This window comes from Lutra lutra, chromosome 3 (genome assembly GCF_902655055.1).
Source record: "Lutra lutra chromosome 3, mLutLut1.2, whole genome shotgun sequence".
In the NCBI taxonomy this organism is placed as follows: Eukaryota; Metazoa; Chordata; class Mammalia; order Carnivora; family Mustelidae; genus Lutra; species Lutra lutra.
Window position 1 is genome coordinate 96,091,694 of NC_062280.1, and position 21,912 is coordinate 96,113,605.

General features: G+C 37.4%; 1 protein-coding gene across 2 annotated transcripts in view; it reads left to right on the top strand.

The window, feature by feature from the left end:
• Nucleotides 1–21,912, top strand: part of DARS1 (aspartyl-tRNA synthetase 1) — a 67,989-nt gene that overhangs the window by 24,058 nt on the left and 22,019 nt on the right. For both annotated transcript variants that reach the window (XM_047722498.1, XM_047722499.1), the window contains exon 5: nucleotides 21,118–21,220. In XM_047722498.1, coding sequence (XP_047578454.1) covers nucleotides 21,118–21,220 — 103 coding nt within the window. The remainder of the gene's footprint in view (nucleotides 1–21,117; nucleotides 21,221–21,912) is intronic.

A 21,912-nucleotide genomic window follows, 5' to 3' on the forward strand; every position in this document is an offset into this window, starting at 1 on the left:
CCCAGGAGCAAATCCCACTTGGTCATGGTTAATAATCCTTTTAATATACTTTTGGATCCTATTGGCTAGTATTTTGGTAAGATTTTTGCATCCATGTTCATCAGGGATATTGGTCTATAATCCTCCTTTTTGATGGGGTCTTTGTCTGGTTTTGGGATCAAGGTAATGCTGGCCTCATCAAATGAGTTTAGAAGTTTTCCTTCCATTTCTATTTTTTGGAACAGTTTCAGAAGAATAGGTATTAATTCTTCTTAAATGTTTAGTAGAATTCCCCTGGGAAGCCATCTGGCCCTGGGCGCTTGTTTGTTGGGAGATTTTTGATTACTGCTTTAATTTCTTTGTTCATTATGGGTCTGTTTAGGTTTCCTATTTCTTCCTGGTTCAGTTGTGATAGTTTATACATCTCTAGGAATGCATCCATTTCTTTCAGATTGTCTAATTTGTTGGCATATAGTTGCTCATAATATGTTCTTATAATTATTTGTATTTCTTTGCTGTTGGTTTGATGTCTCCTCTTTCATTCATGATTTTATTTATTTGGGTCCTTTCTCTTTTCTTTTTGAAATAAATCTGGCCAGAGGGTTATTAGTCTTACTAATTCTTTCAAAGAACCAGCTCTTAGTTTCGTTGATCTGTTCCACTGTTCTTCTGGTTTCTATTTCATTGATTTCTACTCTGATCTTTATTATTTCTCTTCTCTTGCTGGGTTTAAGCTTTATTTGCTCTTCTTTATCCAGCTCTGTAAGGTATAAGGTTAGGTTGCGTACTTGAGACCTTCCTTGTTTCTTGAGAAAGGCTTGTCTTGCTATATACCTCCCTCTTAGGACCACCTTTGCTGCATCCCAAAGATTTTGAACAGTTCTGTTTTAATTTTCATTTGTTTCCATGAATTTTTTAAAATTCTTCAATTTCCTCATTGGCACATTCATTCTTTAGTAGGATGCTCTTTAGCCTTCATGTATTTGAGATCTTTCCAACTTCCCTCTTGTGATTGAGTTCAAGTTTCAAAGCATTGTTGTCTGAAAACATGCAGGGAATGATCCAGTCTTTTGGTGCTGGTTGAGACCTGATTTGTGACCCAGGATGTGATCTATTCTGGAGAATGTTCCATAGCAATAGAGAAGAATGTTTATTCTGTTTCTTTGGGATGGAAAGTTCTGAGAAGATATATATGTGAAGTCCACCTGGTCCAGTATGTCATTTATAGCCCGTATTTCCTTGTTGATCTTTTGCTTAATCTATCCATTTCAGTGAGGGGAGTGGTAAAGTCCCTGATTGTTACTTTATTATTGTTGATGTGTTTCTTTGATTTTGTTATTAATTGGCTTATATAATTAGCTGCTCCCATGTTAGGGGCATAAATCTTTACAACTGTTAGATTTGTTGTTGGATAGACTCTAAGTATGATGCATTATTCTTCCTTTAGTCTTTGGTTTAAAATCAAATTTGTATGATAGAAGGATTGCCACCTGGCTTTCTTTTGATGTCCATTAGCATAATAGTTTTCCATCCCCTCACTTTAAATCTAGAGGTGTCTTTGGGTCTCTTTGAGTCTCTTGCAGACAGCGTGTTGATGGGTCTTGCTTTTTATCCAACCCGACACTTGTGTCTTTTGATTGGGGTACTTAGCCCATTTACATTCAGGCTAATTATTGAAAGATATGAATTTTGTGCCATTGTATTATCTGTAAGGTGACTGTTACTGTGTATATAGATAGTCTCTACTCCTTTCTGGTCTATGTTACTTTGGACTCTTTGCTTAGAGGACAGGACCCCTTTCAATATTTTTTGTACGTCTAGTTTGGTGATTGCAATTTCTTTTAGTTTTGTATGTCCTAGAGGCTTTTTATCTCTCCTTCTATTTTCAATGACAGTCTAGCTGGATAAAATATTATTGGCTGCGTATTCTTCTCATTTAGTACCCTGAATATATCATGCCAGGTCTCTGTGGATAGGTCTGCTGCCTATCTAATGTTTTTACTGTTGTAGGTTATAGACCTATTGTCCCAAGCTGCTGTCAGGATTTTCTCTGTCTCTGAGATTTGTAAGTTTTTCTATTAGATATCGGAGTGTTGACCTACTTTTATTGATTTTGAGAGGGATTTTCTGTGCCTCCTGGATTTTGATGCCTGTTTCCTTCCCCAAATTAGGGAAGTTCTCTGCTATAATTTTTTCTAATATACCTTCTGCCCCTCTCTCTCTTTCTTCTTCTGGGATCCCAATTATTCTAATATTGTTTCACTTTATGGTATCACTTACGTCTCAAATTCTCCCCTCAAGATCCAGTAGTTGTTTATCTCTCTTTTTCTCAGCTTCTTTATTCTCCATCATTTGGTCTTCTATATTACTAATTCTCTCTTCTGCCTCATTTATCCTAGCAGCTAGAGCCTCCATTTTTATTGTACCTCATTTATTTGCTTTTTTAAAAATTTTTTTATTGTATCTCATTAATTGCCTTTTTGATTTTGACTTGGTTAGATTTTATTTCTCCAGAAAGGGATTCTCTAGTGTCTTCCTTGCTTTTTTCAAGCCCAGCTAGTATCTTTATAATTGTTATCCTGAACTCTAGTTCTGATGTCTTATTTTTTTTTAAAGATTTTATTTATTTGACAGAGATCCCTAATAGGCACAGAGGCAAGCAGAGAGAGAGGAAGAAGCAGGCTCCCTGCTGAGCAGAGAGCTCAACGAGGGGCTCAATCCCAGGACTCTGGGATCATAACCTGAGCCAAAGGCAGAGCCTTTAACCCACTGAGCCACCCAGGCACCCCATAAAGGAAGTTTCTTTTCTTTTTTTTTTTTTTTAATTTGACAGAGATCACAAGTAGGCAGAGAAGCAGGCAGAGAGAGAGAGGAAGAAGCAGGCTCCCTGCCGAGCAGAGAGCCTAATGCAGGGCTCAGTCCCAGGACCCTGGGATCATGACCTGGGCCGAAGGCAGAGGCTTTAACCCACTGAGCCACCCAGCCTCCCCCCCGCCATGTCTTACTAATGTCCACATTGATTAGGTCCCTGGCAGTCAGTACTGCCTCTCATTCTTTTTTTTGAGGTGAGTTTTTCTGTTTTGTCCTTTTGTTGAGAGAAGAATAGATGAACAACAGAAGAAAATGCTGGGGGCGCCTGGGTGGCTCAGTGGGTTAAAGCCTCTGCCTTCGATTCGGGTCATGATCTCAGAGTCCTGGGATTGAGCCCCACATCGGGCTCTCTGCTCAGCAGGGAGCCTGCTTCCTCCTTTCTCTCTCTGGCTGCCTCTCTGCCTACTTGTGATCTCTGTCTGTCAAATAAATAAATAAATAATCTTTTAAAAAAAGAGAGAGAGAGAAGAAAATGCTGAAAGTGTAATAACAACCCCAGAGAAGTATATACTAAACAAACCAGACCCGAAACCGAGGGGAAAAGAAAAAAGAAAAAAAAAAAAACAAAACAATATGATCAGGCTGGTGAATAGAATAGCAATACACTGGGTTTTGAGTGTATTTTGGTCTGTTCAAAGAAACTGTATCCCAAAATTTTAAAGAAAGAAGAATATGCAAAAATAAGGTTAAATATAATGAATGGATAGACTATGACCATAACCGTGAAAATTTAAAAAAGATTTTAAAAAAGGAATTGATAAGAAGTTGGTTGGAAAAGGAAAGAAGAATAATTCAAAAAAAAAAAGAAAGAGAAAAGGAAGAAAATTTTAAAAATTAAATTTGAAAGACTAAAGAATCATGGGAATAAAGCCATGAATTTTATGAGCTGTATTCCCCTAGCTCTGGAATTTTGCAGTTCTCATTGATTGTTAAACTTGGTCTTGGCTGGATGTCCTTGCTGATCTTCTGGGGGAGGAGCCTGTTGCAGTGATTCTCAAATGTCTTTGCCCTGGGCAGAGTTACACCACCCTTGCCAGGGGCAAGGCTAAGTAATCTGCTCCAGTTTGCTCTCTGTAGCTTTTGTTCCTTGAAGGTTTTAGCACAGCTTTAGAGGATGAGAATGAAAATGGTGGCCTCCCAGTCTCTGGCCCCAGAGGAGCCAAGAGCTCAGGGCCCCACTTCTCAGTGCACTCTCAGAGAAAACCAGTCCATCACTCCTGTCTCCCTGGTCTCTGTCCGTACTCTGTGCCCATCCAGCCTATGACCAAGCATTTCTGTCTCTGGCACATGGTCCTGTTCAGAATTTCCAAGCCCAGCAGATTCCTGGGGTGCACTCCCGTGCTGCTCCTCCCAAGGAAGGAAGGGGAATCTCCCGGGTTCTGCTGCTTATTAGGCCCTGGCTTGAAGAGCCAGCAGCCCAACTGTACCGCAGATCATGGTTTATGGCAACCCTGAGCTGAGATCCCACTCCTGGACACTGTTGGCAGCTGGCTTCTTTGTGATACCTGGGCACTCTGTCATACTCAGGCATCCCCAGTCTTCCTGTGATCCTAGCGGTCCTGAGACCACACTGTCCCAGCAAGGGTTCCATTCCCATCTTAGCCACTGAAGCGATGTCCCTCTGTGGAGCAGACTTCCGAAAGTTGATTTTGTGTTCCTCTGCTCTCTCACTTGCTGGGAGCTGGCTGACGGAGGCTCCCTTCCCCTCCTCCCAGGCTATCATTCCCATATGTTACCTCAGATTCACTTCTCCACACCTCCTACCTTCTAGAACGTGGTTGCTTTTCTGTTCATTAAGTTGCTGCTATTTTTTTTTTCATTCTCCAGTTGAGTTCATAGGTATTCAGAATGGTTTGATAACTATCTAGCTGAATTCCTAGGACCAGATGAAAGTGAAGTCTTCTACTCCTCTGCCATCTTGGCTCCTCCCCATGAAATATCATTTTTAATTTTTAAGAAACAAAAAATGTTTAAGAAATAATCTATAATTAAAGTTCATTATAGTGACTGCCCTTCCTTTTATCTTGCCAAGCCTTTCCAGTGCCTAACATAAATTTTATACATACTGGGATCCAGTGCATCAGAGTCTGATGTACAGGCAAATTACAGCAATATTATTAATATTATTGCTTATAACAATAGCAGCAGTAATAATTAAATATTGCTATATACTAAGTATGAAGCTGCAAAATGCCATACTTGCACTTTGCCCTTGATCCTCACAGCAGCACTATAAGGTATAGACACTTTTTTTAATGTCTTCTTTTTATAGCTGAGGAAATTGAAATTTAAATACTAAGTGTAAGGTCTCTGATTCTAGGGCTCACATTCCTCCTAGGTCATCCTGCTTCTCTGAGATAGTTTAAAATAGTTCAGAGCCCTCCTTAATATAGCTTACTTAGAATACAACCTTACTGTCATTGAAATATATTAATGCCTGGGAAATGCTTTAGGTCTCAAAGTAATGGTATTTGCCTCAACAGTATCTTTTTCTACAGTGTCTAGTCTTTTCTGATATATAGTTGATTGATGATAGATAGATAGATAGGTAGATAACTATTTTGTTTCCTCATGCTGATAATGACTTTTAGGTACTGCCTGAGTTGAGAACCAAAACTCGTGAAAAATAATATTATAATAATTTTTGTTTTAAAAGTGTAACTGAGGGGCACGTAGGTGGCTCACTTGTTAAGCGTCTGCCTTCAGCTCAGGTCATGGTCCCAGGGTCCTGGGATCAAGCCCCGCATCGGGCTCCCTGCTCAGCAGGAACCCTGCTTCTTCCTCTCCCACTCCCCCTGCTTGTGTTCCCTCTCTCGCTCGCTGTATATCTCTCTGTCAAATAATAAATAAAATATTTTTTAAAAATAAATAAATAAATAAAAGTATGACTGATTATAAAGTAATAAAAAATATTTTATGTTGAGTCATAAGTTAATGCTAAAAACAGTTCCAAAGGAGAAATTAATTTACTAGCCATCATTAATACTAGTGAAAACTTGTCTCTACCATGAAGCAGTAGCTGCCTTCCTGAGAAGTCATCCCATTTTTAAAAAGCATGCTGTTAAAACAGAGACAGTTGGGGGTGGGGAAGGGTTAGGGGGTTAGAAACTAAAAATTTGTTTGCAAAGATAGTTATTTTTCTTGAATAATTTCAATATGAAAAATATTTGATAGCTCTAATTATAAACATGAAACCTAAAATTCACTAGGCAGATTCAATAGATGCATCTACTTTTGCTTCACCTTTTGTCTTTTTTCTTATCATCAGCACTGCCACACAGTGCATCTTACACATTAGCACTCTTGTGAGAAGAGTCAGTCAACAAAGCAACCATGTTTGCAACCAATGTGAAAAATAAGTCCACCAATTCTGAGTATAAAAAAAAAAATTATAATTTATTAAGATTCTGGACTTAGGAAGGAAATGAAAGAGTTTGGCTGGATAACCAATGCTATTCCTTAACACATCAGCCTTTTGTTATATACTTGTAGGAACAAATATTCTCTCCTAGAATTGCTATGCTGTCAGCAAGGGAGGAGATGTTGGGACATTCACAATATGGTTGTCCTTTGGGGTTAACTTTTTATAAAGTAGTGCTAATAATCATTCAGCTCTGCTATAATGTAGCAGATGCCTTCCTAAAAATCACAGGCTATACAAAATTATGCAATAAAAACCTCAGCGCTTATACAGAAAATGGGTTAGTAGCACAATGGTCAAAAACTTCATCAATGATGTAATTTTTAAAAAGAACCTAATTTTTTTCAGTGTAGGTAGAATAGCTTGATACATTTTGAGAAATACATAAGTAATACTACAGTATCACATTTTTATTTTTTTATTGAAATATAGTTGACACACCGTGTTACATTAGTTTCAGGTGTACAGCATAGTAATTGGGCAATGCTGCTCTACCCACCACAAGTGTAGGGATCATCTCTTAACATACAATGCTATCACAACACAACTGACTATATTCCCTGAGTATACATACCTTCCATCTCCATGACTTACTCATTCTGCAACTGGAAGTCTGTACCTCCCACTCCCCTTCACCTCTTTTGCCCATCCTTCCATCCCCTCCTGTCTGGCAACCATCAATATGGTCTCTGTATTTATAGGTCTGATTTTGCTGTTAATCGTTTTGGTTTTATTTTAGATTCTGTGTAGAAGTCATATAGTATTTGATTTCTCTTACTTATTACCAGCCCTTTATCTTACAAAAAACATGCTGTTTGGGCATCTGGGTGGCTCAAGAGGTCACGATCCCAGGGTCCTGGGATCGAGCCCTGTATCCATCCCGCTTAGCAGGGAGTCTGCTTCTCCCTCTCCTTCTGCCCCTCCCCCCCACTCATGCTGTCACTCTGTCTCTCTTAAATAAATAAAAGTCTTTAAGAAAAAATGCTGTATCCTTGTGTAAATGGGTGGCAGAGAGTTGCAGCTTGTAGGTTATTGTGAAGTGGTGGAAGGAAGGCTGTTTGAAACCTGAAAGCAAATTGTACTGCCAGATGTGGACAGGTGTGGCATGTAACATAGATGTTTGAGGTGTGTGTTTTGAGTTCACCTGAGTACAGTTGTCTCTACTGTGTTTCTCACTGATGAAATCTGGCAAAGGAAGGCTCAAACTTATGCTCATACTAATACCAATTATATCGATTGTGTTGGATTTAACATTTTCAAAACAAGTATTAATAGCAAAACTGATAGTACTCTTAAAAGAGAGAACCTTGTTTGCCCAGTGACTGGGTAAAAACATGAGTCTTACCTGTTTACTGACTGCTGATGTGTAGGGGTAAGGAAAAGAAAGAAGTGGAAAATTACTTCAGAGTTTCCAGTTTGAAATACTATGTGGAAAATGGAAAATGTCACCCTCGGTCTGGACTAAATTCCCCAGATGGACTGGGGCTAAACACGACCTACTCTGGACCTGTGATGGGCTCCCCTTCTCTTAGAATGCTTTGCCAGATAGAAGTGGATACGAATGGGAGCGGGACTCTGTTAGCCATGAAGACAAGGGGAGTGGGTTTGAATAGACAGCTAGCAGTATCACCTGAGTTTATCTATGCTGAGTAAATTGGAGAGAAGTTCTAGCCTTTTGAGTTCATGGAGTTCCAAAGACTGAATGAAATAGGATGTTTTACTCAAAGCCATTTTATTTTCCTGGCTGATAGTAGTGTATTCCTCTCATTTCAAGTCATCTCATTGTAAATGTCTTTAGGTATTCATTTGGAATAAATAGTGTGGACTTAAAATTCCTTACTTCTCCACTAGCTTCACTATTCATTTTAGTTTTTTAAAAAGATTTTATTTATTTATTTGATAGAGACACCGCAAGAAAGGGAATACAAGCAGAGGGAGTGGGAGCAGGAGAAGCAGGCTCCCCATCAAGCAGGGAGCCCAATGCAGGGCTCAATCCCAGGACCCTGGGATCATGATCTGAGCTGAAGGCAGACACTTAATGACTGAGCCACCCAGGTGCCCCTTCACTATTCATTTTAATAATCCACTCCTGTGGCCGCCACTTGGATTTTGCTCCTTAGAACTTAATTTTAAACTCAATGGCAATTCTCTCTAACCATAATTTCTAACTTTGTACCTATCCCACGCCTCCTAATCTTCTGTTGGACCTCATCAAGACTTCTGGTCTTTTTACCAGTCTCCTCCTTTTGTCCTACTATTTCTACCCTCTTCTGACCTCGTGCAACCCAGTCCCATTCCTAGAACTACCTCCACTGCATCCTTACCTGCCTACCTTTCTTTCACCCTGTGAGTGCTCTACAAACTACCCAGCCCCATGGACTCCTGATCACATAATATAACATCGACATTAAGGAGTATATTGTGTATTTGTGGCACAACAGTTGATTTTTATTCCTAAGCCAGGCCTAGTGGAATGTATCCTACTTTATAATGAAAATAGAGGTTTATAGGCTGCCCCTGTTTTTATTGTTTCACTGAACTCTCAGTATCTCATTCCTCTTGATCCCTTGGTTTCTAACTAAGATTATAATTAGAAAAGTTTGGAGAACACTATGACTTCTGTTGCTTAATATATCATCAGCCTTGTATTATGATTAAAAACAACACATGAACAACAATATAAAAATTCTGGTGGATTCTGTTACTTATTTAAATGAAGCAAAACTCCTTACTTTTAGATGTTTTTAGCTTTAGAAATTTGAGGACCAGCAAAGCATGAGGTAATTCAAATGAATATTTACTAATACATTCACGTTGGAAAGATAGCAACTTAGTTAGTGAATCAGCTAACCACCCTTTCTGCTGGAGTCTTCGATTTGGAAAATAGCATGCTTAGAAATATGTCTATGAGAAAAAGGCCATTTCTAATCTTCAGTTAATATTCATTTTGTCTTTGTTCTTATTTGTGAAATGCTTGCAATTGTCTTTAGAGGAGTGCTAAGGACTGTTTATTTATTCTCAAGGTGTTTCCATTTTGAATAGTGCTACCCTAAGAGACTGGACATTTAAAACATGTGAACTCCTACACAACAAAGTGGCAGAAATAATGGTATTTATATGTTAATTCCATTAGGCCCAACATTTAACTCTATTCCCTCTGGTGATATACCAGCTGGAAAAAAGCAAAGACTCCACTATTAAAAATATCAAATCAGATAGTTCCAGCTGGGGTTTCCTAGTCATTTAAAAGGCAAAATATGAGGTCACTTTTAATATCTTAAGTGGATGACTATCTTAGCATTTACTTTAGATATTAAATCTGAGGTGCTTATCTTTGCCTTACTAACTAGATTGTACCACTAGCAGTTTCTAGCTTTTGAGTATATTCCTTAAGAGCAACATTAGCACTTAATATGGGGTCAGTTGTTTTCCCCACTTATCTTTCCTAGGAATATCCAATTCATCAATATACTAATCTGAAAAGTTGACTCACTAATTGGCTTTAAGTGCCACAGGACTCTTCAACACATTATTTTAATCAATTTGTTGGAAAGATCAATTTTCTCATGGTTGAATGCATATAAAAATGAAACAACTTAAATGAGTTACATAGGAAGGTTGTCACATCTCATTCCCTAGAGATCTTTAAGAAGAGGTTCTTGATTGTGTATCCAAAATGCTTTGTGGTCCTTAAATGAAATTTGTCTGGAAGCAGGAAGATAGGATACCTATCCAGGCCTGTGTTTCTGGATCTCCATCTTATGTTGACATTAATTTTCTAATAGTTAATAGCTTGTGTTTGAGTTGAAATGAGAAGTCATTCTTTTTTTCTTTTTAAAATTATTTTTTATTTAGGGACATTTTAATGTAATGAAGACAGTAGTGTTATGTTAGTTATGGTTGAGTTTTGTAAAGACAAATTTTTTTTAAAGGCAACCCTACAGGCCTTCTTGTATTGACTGCTATTAAGGACCACAGTGAATGTAAATACAGTGCTTAAAGTTTCAAGCTAAAAGGAAAAAAAAGGAACAGCAAATTTAAGGTCCAACTGGCTAAGTGATCTGTAATATTTCCTTCAATGGTCTTAGTTCCATTGTTTCTAATTTAAAAATTTGGAGGGAGAAAAAAGTTTCAAGCCAAAGTTATTGTGACTAGTATAAAGGGGTACAGTTAATTTGAATACCAGTTGTTAAAGTTAAAAATTATATTTTGTTGTTTGTACTTTTGTAGCACCCTTCCTCCCACCCAGCATAGAGATGTTTGGATTTGGGGGGGTGGGGGGGAGGAAGGCTTTTTCAGACTGTTAGTTGTGTACACATGTGTTTTGTTTTCTTTTTCTTCATATTAGTCATTGTGGTTAAGTGATTTATTGGTAGCTGGTGAGTCACAAGTGTATTTTTCATTCTGTGAGTCACCTAGCTGCATACAGGTTTGTACATTTTCTTTCCTTTCTAGATCTTTCATCTAAAAATAGGTATTTTACTTAAGTTGGAACGTTGAAATTTCAGTTTGCTGCATTAGCTTTTAGAATTGTAGAATATCAAAATAATGCTCAGAAGAAATCCCACAGATTTAGAAAACTTATTTAGCACCTCCTCTGGTCCAGGCACTCTGCTGGGCTTGGGAATACCATGACACATGTATGACATAAGGAACTTAATTTGAGAAGAGGGCAAAATAGATTAACAGCCACATGCAAAGACATGCTACAGGGGCTGTGGTGGAAGTGTATGTATATATTATATACACGCGAGGCCCAGAGGGAATGGGCATGCAGGTATTCCTTGAGCATCATGTGGATAATACATTGGTGAATATAGGCTAGGTTATTATACTGCTGTGGATTGTAGCTCTTTGAAAAACTGTACATAGATGGTATATACCTCTTTGTTGGAGTGAGATACTTACTGATTGAAGGAGAAACAGAACTTTTATATTTGGTCCTGTCGAGTTCAACATTTTATTGAAAACTTTGATAAAGATGTGCTTTCAAAGGTAGATCTAAAATCTGCTGTCAGAAATTCTCAATTTATGGGATTTCTTTTTTTTTTCCTTTTAAGATTTACTTTTTTATTATTAGAGAGAGAGAGAGAAGAGTATGTGCAGTGGAGGGAGGTAAAGGGACAGTCTCAAGCAGACTCCCCACTGAGCACAGAGGCCAGTGCTGGGTTTGATCTCATGACCCTGAGATCATGACCTCAGCTGAAATCAAGAATCAGACGCTTAACCAGCTGAGCTACCCAGGCACCCTGGGATTAACTGCTAAGTTATATAACGTTAATAACATCCTATTGCTTTATACAAAGATTTGATGAACTTCTGTTGAGGCTGGCATTAAGAGGACATCAAGATGCATCAGTGTTAAGATAGTATGATTCTTGAGCATTTTGAAAACAATTCATGAAGGGCCTGTTACTTCCAATTGCTTTCTCATAAATTATAAAGGAATGTGGCAGGTCATGAGTGCCTAAGAATGAGAATGTATTATTTCAGAGTGAGCTCATGATGCATTCTGGAGTATTTAAAATGTGGTGCTATATCTTGAGTCTATAACAGAACAGAACCATCTAGTGTAGCAGTCAGTACATGATCTTACTACTGTATGATCTTAGCCTACTTACTTGACCTCTTATAGAGTCTCAGTTTTCTCAGCTATAAAATGGTGGTCATATTTATCTCATAGGCCTTTGAGAAGCTTAAGTGAAGTAGTATATGTGTAAAGCACCTTACACAGGAACTGGAACATAAAAGAAAATTGGTAAGTGATATGAGAATAAATACAGGCATATTTTATATATATATGCATAATATATAAATTTATAGCATTTATATATCTAAAGGCATTTATATATGTTTATATATATTTTATATATTAGGCATTTATATATATTTAGGCATGTTTTATTCTGTAAAAAATAAAACTCCCACTTCTCAACATTAAAAAAAATAGAGAGGAGAATGAGCAAAACTACGGTAGAAGGACAACACAAAATTTATGAAGCATTCCATATTTTTTGCAAAGGAGAAAAAATTTGGAGGAGTATAGACCAAATAGTAAACAGTGATTAAAGGAAGAAGAGATTGGTTATATGATGGGAGAGTTAAACTTTTAAATTTAAATGATTATTTAACATTAGAATTTATAATAATAAATAAGTTTATTCTTTTATAATAATAAGCTCTTGAGACAATATATAAAAAACAGTGTTTCAAAAATAACTTTAAAACATAAAACCAGGGACACCTGGGTGGCTCAGTCAGGTAAGCATCTGCCTCCAGCTCAGGTCATGATCCCAGGGTCCTAGGATCAAGGCCTGCTTCAGGCTCCCTGCTTCTCCCTCTGCCTGCCACTCTCCTGTGTGTGCTCGCTCTCTCTCTCTCTCTCTCTTTTTTTTCCTCTTTCTCTCTCTCTGACAAATAAATAAATAAAATCTTTGAAACATAGACGCAAACCCTGCCATTTCCCATTCCTCACCGATGAGGGGAAGTTCATGAGTATAAATTGGAGGTAATTCTTCCTTATTCTCCAGGAGAACTTGCCAGAGTCAGCACCTCACACTGAGACCCAGTAACAAGAGGTGGATGAAGTACTTCTTTCCCAGATCCATTTCTCTACCATTTATATGCAAGAGGGTGATCTCTTTGACTAGGGTTATGTGCTGTTAAATATTTTTTCACCTCTGTGCTATATAGAAATGAAACTTCACTGGTATCCTATAAATCACCTATTCCAACAACATTTTCTCGGTGCTTATGATTCTTGTTCTCTATCCCAGTTATCTTCACAGTTCATTTTGCTCAAGATTGACCATTAAGGGAAAGAAGATAATTAATCTGCTATTTATTTCCCTTCCTTACTTCCTTCTGTTATTTAAAAAGTAGGAAAGAAAAACAATAATAAAAAATTTTAAAAAAATAAAAAGTAGGAAAGAATTTGAGTTTTTTACCAGTTCATTTATAGATGAACACTGGGACCGTTAACTTGGATTGTATCTCAGAAGGCCACATGTCACGTATAGTGTGCAAAGTCTCTAAGCAAGACTGCAGGATTCCGGTAACAAAAAGGAGTTAACACTTGTACCCTAACCAGTTCCCTTTGGCATATTGTAACTAATTGCAGTTTATTTTGCTTCACTTTGTTTTGGGAGATTATATTTATTTATACATATTAAAATAATAAACTGAAAAGGGAGTAGTGGCTTTTTAGCTTTCTACCAAGAGACCACAGATGGAAGATAAAATTTAAAATATAAGCACATATGAGAAAATGTTAATGCTGACACTTCTACTCTTATAGATCTTTGTATCAACCACATTCTGCACTGCTGTGTGTGTGTGTGTGTGAGAGAGAGAATGAGAGTGGGAGAGAGGAAAATCTAATGAGATTGGACAAGATGAATTGTTCCCAAATAAGGAATTACCAGGGAGACTGTAAAGTATGAATCTGCATTCATTGTTGCTAATTATGAACCTTACCCTGAGTTTATGTTTGTCTAAGGGTAATACTTATGTTTAGGATTACATATATATATATAATTTTAAAATAAATAAAATAGGGGTACCTGGGTGGCTCAGTTAAGCAGCTTCCATTCGCTCAGGTCATGATCTCAGATTCAGTGCAATCCCTTTCAAAAATCCCCGTGGCATTTTTTGCAGAAATAGAAAAAAACCATGTTAAAATTCATGTGCACTCTCAAGGGGCCCAGAACAGCCAAAACAGTTTTGAAGAAAAAAAAAAAAAGAACAAATTTGGAGGATTTGCACTCCCTGATTTCAGAACTTCTACAAAACTTACAGTAATCAGAAGTGTGTGGTGCTAACATAAGGATAGACATATAAACCGATGGAATAGAAGAAAGAGCCCATAAACAAACCCTGGCTTAAATGGCCAGCAGGATTTTGACAAGGGTACCAAGACCTTTTAATAGGGAAAGGATGGTCTTTTCAACAAATGGTGCTTGGAAAACTAGGTATCCATATGCCAAAGACCGTACCATACACCATATATAAAAATTAACTGAAAATGGATCAATTACCAGGACACCTGGGTGGCTCAGTTGGTTAAGCATCTGCTTTCAGCTCAGGTCCTGGGATTGAGTCCTGCATCAGGCTCTTTGCTCAGCAGGGAGCCTGCTTCTCTGTCCCCCTGCTTGTGCTCTCTTTCTGTCTCTCTATCTGGCAAATAAATAAATAAAATCTTTTTTAAAAAAAGGATCAAGGGGCGCCTTGGTAGCTTAGTTGGTTAAGCGACTGCCTTCAGCCCAGGTCTTGATCCTGAAGTCCCAGGATGGAGCCTGGCATCGGTCTCCCTGCTCTGCAGGGAGTCTGCTTCTCCCTCTGACCCTCCCCCTTCTCATGCTCTCCCTTTCTTTCTCATTCTCTCTCTCTCTTTCTCTCTCTCTCTCACTCAAAAAGTAAATAAAATCTTTTAAAAAAAAAAAGGATCAATTACTTAAATATACCTAAATATAAGAGCTGAAACTATAAAACTCTTAGAAGAAAACATAGGCCAGAAGCTTTATGACATTGGATTTAGCAGTGATTTCTTAGGTGTAACACCAAAAGTAGAAATAACAAAACAAATCGAGATTAATTTGACTTCATTGAAACTACAACATTTTATGCATCAAAGGGCACTATATAAAACCTCTGAAAACTTATAACAACAACAACCCAATTCCAGAATGGGCAAAAGACTTAAATAATATTTATCCAAAGAAGATACACAGATAGCCAATAAGCACATGAAAAGCTGCTCAACATCACTAGTCATTTGGGAAATGCAAACCAAAACTATAATAAGATATCACTTCACATCCATTAGGATGACTGTTACCCTACCCCCCTACCCCCACAAAAGGAAAAATAATGAGTGTTAGTAATGTAGAGAAATTGGAACCCTCGTGCATTGCTGGTGGGAATGTAAAATGGTACTGTTGCTGTGGAAGACAATATACCTGCTCCTCAAAAAGTTAAACATAAAATTATCATATGATCCAGCAATTCCACTTCTAGATAGATACCCAAAAAAATTGAAAGTGGGGACTCAAACAGATACTTGTATACTGGGACGTGCAAGTGGCTCAGTCGTTGAGTGTCTGCCTTCAGCTCAGGTCATGATCCAGGGTCCTGGAATCTAGCCCCGCATCAGGCTCTCTGCTTGGGAATCCTGCTTCTCCCTCTCCTACTCCCCCTGCTTGTGTTCCCTCTCTCACTGTGTCTCTCTCTGTCAAATAAATAAAATCTTTAAAAAAAAAAAAAAACATACTTTTATGCTGTTGTTCATAGCAGCATGATTCACAATAACCTAAATAGGAAACAACCCAAATGTCCAGCAACAGATGAATGGATAAACAAAATATATTATGTACATATAACAAAATATTCAGCCTTAAAAAGGAATGAAGTTCTGATACAAGCAATAATACAAACGAACCTTGAAAACTTTATGTCACATGAAGTAAGTCAGACACAAAAGGACAAATATTATTGTTTCACATACCTGAGGTACCTAGAGTAATTAAGTTCATAGAGACAGTAGAATAGAAGTTACGAGGAGGTGAGGTGGGCGTGGGTGGTAGTTGGAATTAGTGGAGAGTTAATTGTTTAATTAGTACGTTGTTTCTGGGATAATGAAAAAGTTCTAGAAAAAGGTAGTGGTGGTAGCTGCACAACATTGTGAATGCCACTGAATTATACACCTAACAGTGGTCAAAATGGTGAAGTTATATGTATTGTATACTTGACCAATAGTAAAAATTCAGCAGCGTATAATAATAAACCTTAACCTCTTGCTCACACATCTGTGGGTGCGCTAGAATTCAGCTCATCTAGGCTCGTTTTGAAGCTATGGTTTGTGTCCTGGTCTGCCCCTTGTGCTTCTGAGCTTCCTTGGACCAACAGCTACTTGAGATATCATCTTATGTAGAAAAGCAGGAATGCTGAAGGGCAAGTTCTGCTGCACAAGCACATCTCAAGCCTTTGTTGGCATCATATCCACTGATATGTCATTGATAAAGCAAGTCATATGGCCAAACCCAAAACCAAGAGGCAAAAAATTACCTTCTGTCCACCTCGAATCTATAGCAAAGGTGTGGATGAATACTACGAGCATAGCGGAGCAAAGATTTGAGAGCAAGAATTCAGGACACCACAGAGATAAACTAAGAATTTTTTTAAATTTTTGGCAACATTGAAGAATAAGGCATTATTCATTAGTACATTATTTGATGCTATGAACGTTACCTCCTTTAAGTACTGAAACTATTCTGACGATTTTAACAGAATGGTTTGAAGTCTATTTTATATGTTCTTCCTTTTTTAAAAGTTTTTTTTTTTTAAACAACAGAGGACCATTACAATGACCATCTATTACTATGCAAAGTGGTTCTTTGTTACTTTCCTGTTTATTTTTTAATATATATTCTTCAGCAGTCAGCTATATACAATAGTTGTGCCTACTTCTAATAGTTCTATTAGACTTCTTTTTTAATTTGTTGCTTCTTAGGTAATGTATGTAGGTACGAAAATTTATAATCAAGATAGATAAAACTACAGATGCTAAAAGTGTCCCTGAGGTAATTGGTGAGGCCCTAAGTAGTAAACTGTATGGCATTCAGGTTGGAAAGATGGGATTTTATTCCTTCAGATAATGGAGTACTGTTTATTTTTCTCCCAAGTTGCATGTTTTATAATTGAATTATTCATACATTATACCATTTCTTTAAAAAAAAAAAACTTGATAGCGAACTCAAAATATTTTTATAAAATACTTTATATAAAGAAGGATGCTTTTTATGATTTTATCTTTTTTAAGATTTTATTTATTTATTTTAGAGAGCAAGAGAGCAAGCATGAATGAGGGGAGGGGCAAAGGGAGAGGGAGAAAAAGACTCTCAAGCAGACTGAGTGCAGAGCCCACTGTGGGGCCAGATCTTCCAACCCTAAGATCATGACCTGAGCTGAAATCAAGAGTTGGACACCCAACTGACTGAGCCACACAGGCGCCCAGCAATTTTATTTTCTAGGGACAGCATAAGTTGGAAGTAAACTATTAGATTGATTGTTGACAGTTCCTAGTGGATGACATGAATAGGATAGCCTATTAAGGTATTTTTTTAAATCAAGGCTACAACTAATTTATTTGTAGAGTGATTAGTTATCTGCAGGTGAGAAGGGTGGTTGGAAAGTGGAAGAGGTGTGAAACAATGAAGTAGTAGTGTGTTTTGGGAGGTAGTGGTAATAATAAAGATAGCTGACTTAGCTGTTGGAAGGATGTGTTTAATTTACTTCACCCATTTCTTTTACGGTCAGATAGTTCCCAGAAGTTCTCTGCTTTCTGCTGTGGATTTTTTTCCTGCAGTATCCTCGAAAAACCCAAGGCTTTTTAGTTGTCTGTTTGACATAACCCTCCTTCAAAATAGGGGTATAGAGCCGTATTAGTTTCAAAATATAAACCTGAAACTTTAACAGAATCTCTTTATGACCACAAACTATGGTATACATGCTCCAAAGTTTTAAGCCATCTTAACATGTAATATCAGTTAAAATCATATTAATTAGGCTGTTTCTAAAAAGTAGAATTTCATCCTTCTACTAGCAGTAGCTTATTCAAGTATTCCTATCCCTCTCTTGCATTGACTCTGATTATATACACACATAGATAAAACCCTCATTAATGCTTTACTAAAGCTAACTAGCAAGTTCTAGTGTGACCCTTTTTTTCAAATCTCTTTGATTATAATACTATTTCTACTGAATTCATTCAAGTCTACAGATAAATAATAATAGCTGGATATAGATGTGGATGGAGTTATAGAGATATTAGAGCTAAATTATCCAGGGTTTAAAAAAATCTTGGAATGGGGTTACTTATATCTGAAGAGACTATTCTGTTAACAGCATATAGCTGCTAGGTATAGTAAGGAGATAATACTGAGATTGGAAAGGCAAAAAAATTAATTATAAGCATCCTCTGTATCTGGTTAATTCTACCTTCTTTCTAATTGATTCAGTAGACTAATCTGTGATAGAAGTCTATCTGTGGCCCAGTTTAAAAAACAGGTTGGGTTTTCGGAACTTCCTTTTGTGACTTGTTTGGTGCTAGAAACAATGTTTAAAATAGTGGTTATTTTTTGTTTAGCTGCTCAAGTATTTTATTCCATAATATTACCTAATTAAGTAAAAGTACTAAACATAGACCTAGTTACAAGTTTCAGGTCCTAGATAAAAGAAGTCATCTGGTACTTTTGAGGAAAAATGAAACTATTATTTTCTTTAATTGGCCCTTTAGGACAGAGTGTCAGATCACATCCCAAATTTTTCTAGAAGGATATTAGCTTAATGCTCAGTCTTTGAGAGTAGATAACTTGAGTTGGCTTGAAGAAGACTTTCTGATAATGGAAGGCCTCTTACTAAGGGGATGACGCTTGAAGGCCAGGGTCATAGCAGGAATGTAGCAGAGTGGAGGTCTGGTTGGGTCAGAACAGGTTATCGATGAAGCAAGGTTATCGATGAAGCACACTGATCAGTAAGGAAGAGAAGGCCTTCCTAAGAGAAATGTGTAAACTAAGCAACAGTATCCTCACATAGCCTGGATCATATACTCAGGTATCAAGTTTACTCATTCAATCAAAAGAAGCAACTGGTAGATGGAAATCATACTGAAGAGAGATTCAATGACTGCATTCTAACACCAGATAGCCAGTGTTAGAAAGCCATTTAAAAATATACCACAATAAATTCTGAGTTTCTTCAGTGCACAAGATTTTATCTAAATATCAGGTAATGCTCTAGTGCAGGAGACTCGTAAGACTTGTAAGAAATATGTACAATGTTGGGCTTTTTTTTTAAAGTTAGTATCAGCCATACAGAGTTCTAGACAGTGTAGTAAAGTGAAATGAAATTTTTTCTTCCTTTCTTCAGCACTTTTTACCCTCTTACCCTCATTTTGATCCTTTTCCAACCCTGAGCAAATGTTAATTGAAATGGACTGTGGGGGCACCTGGGTGGCTCAGTGGGTTAAGCCTCTGCCTTTGCCTCAGATCATGATCTCAGGGTCTTGGGATCGAGCCCCCCAAAGGGCTCTCAGCTCAGCAGGGAGCCTGCTTCCCTCTCTCTCTCTCTGCCTGCCTCTCTGCCTGCTTGTGATCTCTGTCTGTCAAATAAATAAATAAAATCTTTAAAAAAAAAAAAGAAAGGAAATGGACAGTGATGTTCTCTTGGGTAAAATAAGCATTATTGGATTTCTGAAATCTCGTCAAGTGGCATTGCAACTACTAAAGACCCAATTCCTTATCAAAATAAATAGAACTTTTCCTATGAAAGTTAAATTTTCTTTTTCTTTCATTTTTATTTTTGGTTTTGGGGGGTTTTTTTGTTTGTTTTGTTTTGATTTGATTTTTTGCTTTTGTTTCATTTTGTTTAGATTCTTGTCATTCATTTTGCAGGATTCTGGGTTGGCACTTAAGCCATGAAAGGCTAATATAAAAGTTAAGTGACATATGACATAGCAGATAAACAGGGAGTCCAGAACAGATTTTCTTTCTTTTTTTTTTTTTTTAAGATTTTATTTATTTACTTGACAGATCACAAGTAGGCAGAGAGGCAGGCAGAGAGAGGAAGGGAAGCAGGCTCCCTGCTGCTCAGAGAGCCCGATGTGGGGCTCCATCCCAGGACTCTGAGATCATGACCTGAGCCGAAGGCAGAGGCTTTAACCCACTGAACCAGCCAGGCTCCCCCAGAACAGATTTTCTTGATGCATGTTTGCTCTTTCTGTTATGCCAGCTGTGTCAGGAACTCCACTCTCCCAGTTACCACTGTTGCATTTTAGTTCCTTCTTCTCTTTTCACCACACTCACTTCTGCAGCTCCAGTTACCACCTGAGAGTTTTAATTGGTAGTTTTACATTGATAGTTTGGGCCAGTTGAGCTGCTATGATGCCGACATCACTGCCCAAGAACTGAAAGTTTAATTAAGCTTTTCCACAAATACATTACAATACATTCTGGCTGTACAATAATACAAATACATTACAATACATTCTGGCTGTACAATAATACAAAAGTAAAACTGGTACATTTTGTATGGGAACCACCATTTTGGATTATACCCTCTATCCCTTGGTTATGTACGAGAGATCAAAAAATAATCAATTGATGAGCTTAATAAGCTACTTCATAATTTTATATTTCAGAATTTGAGTATCCTATGTTCAAAATTCAAGTTTGTTGTAGAATTCAGCTGCCTAGGTGACCGATTTAGTGTATATTGAGCTTCATGTAGACATTCTTAAATGGGATCGCACAATCCTATAGGCTGTTTGCCATAAATCCAATGACAGTGTGTACTCAGAAACTACAGGCATGGAGGGCTTAATTACAGCAAGCTAATGTCCTTTTTTTACCTTGAAATCTTTTCAGTTGACCTTCTTCTATTATTCAGTTTCATTACATACCAGTAATTGCATTTATTGAAGCCCATGCTTCTCCTTATAGGAAATGCTAATCTTTGTAAGTTTCAACTTTAGGAAGGAAAATGTTCTTTAATAAATAATTGAAAGAATTTTCTACTTTTCACAGTTCAGTGCTGGTCTTTGCCATTTAGGCTCAGAGTATTTTATGAATGGTAAACTAAATTATGGCATCTAGAAAATCATCTCTTCAAAAAATCTCACAAGGTGTGCTGCATAGTAGCTTATTGTAAGTAGGTTAAATAGACTGGTTTTATCTCAAGTGGCTTACTGTATTAAAAAAGAGTTTAATATTTCGGCTTTACTGTTGAAACACCAAATGAATTCTGACACCTCTGATGAGATGACTAAAGTTGGGAATTTTTTCTTTTGACAGCATTAACAAAGAGAGCATCGTAGATGTAGAAGGTGTAGTGAGAAAAGTGAATCAAAAAATTGGAAGCTGTACACAGCAAGATGTGGAGTTACATGTTCAAAAGGTAACTTTTTTCAAAATATAAAATTGGGTACAGAAATAGATTTGAATGGTTCTTATAACCATCATATCAAACCTATGTGTTCTTAGAGTTGATGTAAAATATTGAGATTTAGAAATTGATTACTGAATCAATTAGCTTTTGTTCTATAACAGACTACCCCAATACTTACAGCATTTATTTGCTCATGATTCTGTGCATGGGGCAGTTAGAGGCAGGCTGTCTGGGATGGCTCATCTACTCTGCATGACATCAACTGGACCTACTGCTATTTCTGGAACATTTCTCCCTGTGGCCTCTGTTCATCCAGTGGGCTAGCCCAGGCTTGTTGACATGTACCAGAAGGGTTCCCAGCAGCAAGAGAGGGAAGCCCTAGAGGGCGAGCACCTTTCAAGCTTCTCTTTGAGTCACGATTGCTAAATATGTCATTGGTCAAAGCAAGTCACATGAAATAACTTAGATTTAAGGGATGGAGAAAAAGATTCCACCTCTGGATGCAAAGAGAGGCAAGATCATTGGAAGAAAAAAACATGTATACAGGAGACTGAGGAATTATTAGAGCCAGTTTTTGCCAACAATCTACCATAGTCACATAGGGAAAAATAAAAAACACATCTAAAAAGCTCTGTTCACTGTTATGAATATATTTTGCTATGACCTTTCTTCTGACAATATACCTCTAAAGATTGATTAAT